At 46.4% G+C, this 4,569-nt stretch overlaps 1 protein-coding gene across 1 annotated transcript in view; it reads left to right on the forward strand.

The window, feature by feature from the left end:
- Positions 1 to 2,768: 2,768 nt before the first annotated feature.
- Positions 2,769 to 4,569, forward strand: part of LOC107108408 (ATP-binding cassette sub-family C member 9-like) — a gene marked incomplete at its 5' end in the record, with an annotated part of 66,928 nt that continues 65,127 nt past the window's right edge. Inside the window, one exon of the mRNA XM_015408838.1 lies at positions 2,769 to 2,878. Within this exon, the coding sequence (XP_015264324.1) occupies positions 2,769 to 2,878 (110 nt within the window). The remainder of the gene's footprint in view (positions 2,879 to 4,569) is intronic.

Here is a 4,569-nt window from a genome sequence, read left to right on the forward strand (position 1 = left end):
AAAGGGTTTCCCATGGCTGCAAAGTGAAGCGTGCCTTTGGCGCTGACTCCCGTGGCAGCCGTTTTGGGGTGACACTCTCCATTCCCCCTCAAAACCCTATTGGTGCTTGCAAGCTCAGAAAGGCTTGGGGACTCCTGCTTTAATTGAAAGGATCAATGGCAACAAGGCTGGACTTCTGTCGGAGAAGGCAGACAGCTGCTGCTCTTCGGACAAGATGGTGCTGGGCTACAAGGACCAACAGTCCAAGGGAGCTTTGTAGGTTCAGTGGTTACATCCAGCTCCTTTCTTGCTCACTCCCTGTTTCCTCCCCTTCACCAAGTTTTTTTTAAGTGAATGGCAAAACCTTCAGATTTGCACTCTGTCCCTGTGGTTTTCCTGTCGTATTCTAGCAAATGTCTCTCAAACGGTTACAGCCGCTAATGCAATTTGCACTCTCTGGGATCTCATCCCAACTCTTCAAATTAGAATTTTGTCCTACCCTTCCCACCCTTCCTCCAAGAGCTCAATTAAGGATACCAGACCCCCTGGTGGAGGTGAGGGTCCCCTGCCACCAGGCCCCACTGCCCCACTGCCAATCAGCAGGCTGCCAGGGGGAACATACCCCGATAAAGAGGGAGATTCAGCCAACATGGGGTGAAGTGCCTACACTGCTGCCCATGTGACCTGGAAGTGACATCATCACATTGGGGACGTCAGGTGATGCTTTGGTATTTGGACAAAAAACTCTATGAGAGAAGCCAAATTTACCATAGAGTTTCTGCTCATAAACTAGAGTGTCATCCTGATGTGATGACATCACTTCCAGGTCACATGAGCAGTGATGTAGGCACATCACTGCATGTCAAATGGGCTTCCCTCCTGCTCCTGGTAAGTCCCCCTCCATCCCATGTGGATCAGGACAGGTTATGTGGTTCTTCTTTCTCCATTTTATCACAACAGTCCTGTGAGGCATATCACCCTGAGCGAGCTCAAACCTTTCCATGGGATCCAATCCACAAAATGTTGAGGTTTCCATACTAGAATGTCAGGAAGTGGCTCAGGCTGGTCCGGTCTCGTCAGATCTCAGAAGCTAAGCAGGGTTGACCCTGGTTAGTATTTGGGTGGGAGACCAACAAGGAATACCAAGTTCGCTGTGCAGAGGCAGGCAGTGGCTAACCCACCTCTGTTGGTCTCCTTCCTTGAAAATCCTACAGGATTTCCATGAATCAGCTGCAACTTGACAGCCTTTTCTACCACCAATGTCCAGGGGCAGTGCTATTTATGTCCAATGGAGATTGGTGGTTGTCTGGGCTACACCCTGTAATCCCAATCTGGAAAAGAGTCTCTCCATTCGCTTCCATTGGGGGAGCAGCTTGATGTATACCTCAATAAGGGTTTGCCAGCTCAATTTAATATAAGAATCCTCTGCTGCATTAGAACTAATTGAGTGGAGCTAGAAGAAGACGCTTTTTTGCTGCACACCTTCTGGAAAATCCCAGCCCTGGGATTTGAGAAAAAGACAATGAGGAATTATACATCTGTAGGCAAGGAACTCAAGCCGCACAATGTGTCGGTATTAGAAATCAGTCCTAACATTAGCAGGATTCAGTTCATGGTTTGATAATGGCTTACGTTTGGGCTGATTTGCTTATTGCTTATTCCAATGTTCTTTCTTTTCTTGTTCTAAAATTTCATCTCATTCTCTTGGAATAATAATAATAATAAAAAAAACATCCATATGACACAAGCGTGAATTAATTAACACTGCTGCTTTTTATTCTCTGTGCGTTCCCATCATCCAAGTGTGAATTTGCCCCCATTGCTTGCTGCAGTGAAGCTGTGTTCCCCACTTGTATTTAAACTGGAAAGTCTTGTGTATCATATTGTCAGCTTCATATTATTCTTGTAGGAATCTGGATTGCTGTGAGGAACGGGAAGAACACGATGTTACATGGAGGGTGATCTTATGTGCTAGCGATTTAGTTTTCAACTGGCATCCCAAAATGGGATGGGGAGATCTGAAATTGAATGCACAGTGCAGTTCTGAGCCACTACTAGCCCTACTAGAGTAAACAGACAGGTATACATATCGACCTGAGCAAATAATGGTTTCCCTGGGGCCATGCTGGAGCAGGACAATTGCACAGGGGAAGGCCTGATGTCCCCCTTCTGATAAGCCAAACAATAGGGACCCCAGGCGTATGTGATATGCAGAAATACAAACCGGAAGCGTAGATAGGGTTGCCAAGTCCTTACCTTTCCCGGAGCGGGGGCGTCCAGGCTCGCTCCGGGAGTCTTTGCGCACGCGCCGCAGGCACGTCACACAGAAGTGAGGTAAGCACGTCGGGGACGTTGGGGGCGGGGCCACAACCATAGAGTTTTCCCTCGGATGATTGTGGCCCCGCCCCCAACGTATATCCTTTCAGTATAATAGTGCCCAAAAGACCTCAAAGTCCATAAACAAGGCAGAGGATGTCCCAAAGCACTAAGAAACTTCTGCAGCTGAAAACGTCCTTCCTAGGTATGCCAGACGTTTCAAAGCATTGTTCCTCAGTTATACAGCTGCAAAAGGGAACCCGATTTCCATAGTCATCTAGGCACAGCTCGCGTCTCAAATGGAATCACACCAGAGGAACAGAACTGATCAGAATTTCTACTAGTAATCCTTTAAAGGTGAAAATGCATGAGTTTGGTTATAGGAAACAGAATATAGAACATAGGGGTCTTTCTTCCTGTGCTTCAATATGAGGAATTTTTGCTTTATTTTAATTTTGAAATATTGCCCCTAGTATGTGAAAGCTTGCTCACCAGCTTGTTATCTGTTTCCTGTTACTAAAATATTGTTTACCATAACTTGCAGCGTAAATGAAACCGATTCTTCTTTTGAAGCAAGCCGGAGGTATTACCGCGATTCTTTAACGGGCTATTTTGATGCAAACTGTTTGCCTCTTCAGGATCGTCTCGAATCTCCGCCTTTCGTACCCTACAATCAACACTTTGTTTTCGTCTTATGATTACGACAGTTTGTTAGACTAGTATTAACAAGTAGACTTCTTCAATGCAGTGGTTCCCAATCTTTCGGGGTAACGGGTCTATCTGTTTTCACTCCTAACCAGGTAAATTCTGGAGCACTTTATTAAGACCCAGTTCAGACAGTTATCAGATTGGCCAGTGACTTTGTATGATATGAATTCTCAGATGGATACTAGGGTTGTTGCCCCATAGCTGGCAACCAGTGGGAGATCACAGGGGGCAGGGACTTAACTTTTTGACATTGTCCCAACACCATGACGTCTTTACCGGTGTGTCCCAGAAGTGATGTCATCATGCCAAGGCAATGCTCTAGCATTCGCCCCAAACTCTATGGTTTAATCATTGAGTTTTCGGCTGTGCTCTAGTACCAGAAGTGATATAGCTGTATTGGCATGATGCCAATTGTCCCCCCATTTCCCCAGGCATTCCCCCTCCCCGTCATCCAATTAAGAGGCAGCAGATAGAGCCAGCGGGCATGGGAAGTTTTCTGCCAAAGCAGGAGATCTGGTTTCCCTGAACGGATACCTCTTTGTGCAACAGCCTCCTCTTTTTTGATAATCTAAGAGGGAGAATTGTGCAGATGTGGAGTCCTCATTAAATAGTATCTCACCTTGTACTGACTGCATTTCATGAACCTGCTCTTTATTTTTTGTTCCATAAACTTATTGTCTTGCCTACTGAGGATTCAAAATATTATATGTGATGAAGTGGGCTCTAATCTACCAAAAAATGGAATGGAATAAAATTGCGCATTATGTGAAATTTTCCGCAGTAGATTTTTCCTCACCTGGCGCAAAACCGAAGTTTTCGCCTTCTTACCCAACGTTTTTAGAACTTGCTAAAACGCAGGGTAAGAAGGAGAAAACTTCTGGTGAGGAAAAATCCACTGTGGATAATTTCACATAATACGCAGTTTTAAAAACGTCAGTGCAGGGAATTTCACTACTGCGGAAATGGTCTAAGAGATGAAGACAAACGAGTAACTTGGCATGTGGGTAAATTTTTGGCAGCTGTAGTAACATCATGGTAGTAGTTGATTGAGTCGATTGAAATTGAATCCAATGAAGACAGAGGTCCTGTGCTTGAGTCGGAGCGGGTCGGGGGTAGGGATCCCACTACGACCTTCGGTGGGGCGCCACTGGTGCCAGCTCCGAGGGTCAGGAGTCTGGGAGTGCTCCTGGATGCCTCCTTAACAATGGAGGCCCAGGTAGCAGCCACTGCCAAGGCGGCCTTTTACCACCAAAGGCTGATTAGGCAGTTGTTTCCCTTCCTCGAACACAGTGTCCTCAAAATAGTGATCCATGCTATGGTCACCTCGAGATTAGACTACTGCAATGCTCTCTACATGGGGCTGCCCTTGTCCCAGATCTGGAGGCTGCAGCTAGTACAGAATGTCGCACCCAGGCTGTTGATGGGTCTCTATATACAGGACCACATCCAGCCTGTGCTGAGGACACTGCACTGGCTGCCTATAGCGTAACAGATTCGGTTCAAGGTGCTGGTTCTAACCTTTAAAGCCCTATATGGTCAGGGGCCTGCCTACTTGAGGGACCGCCT

Source organism: Gekko japonicus, unplaced genomic scaffold, assembly GCF_001447785.1.
Source record: "Gekko japonicus isolate JY-2015 unplaced genomic scaffold, Gekko_japonicus_V1.1 scaffold4030, whole genome shotgun sequence".
NCBI lineage: Eukaryota > Metazoa > Chordata > Lepidosauria > Squamata > Gekkonidae > Gekko > Gekko japonicus.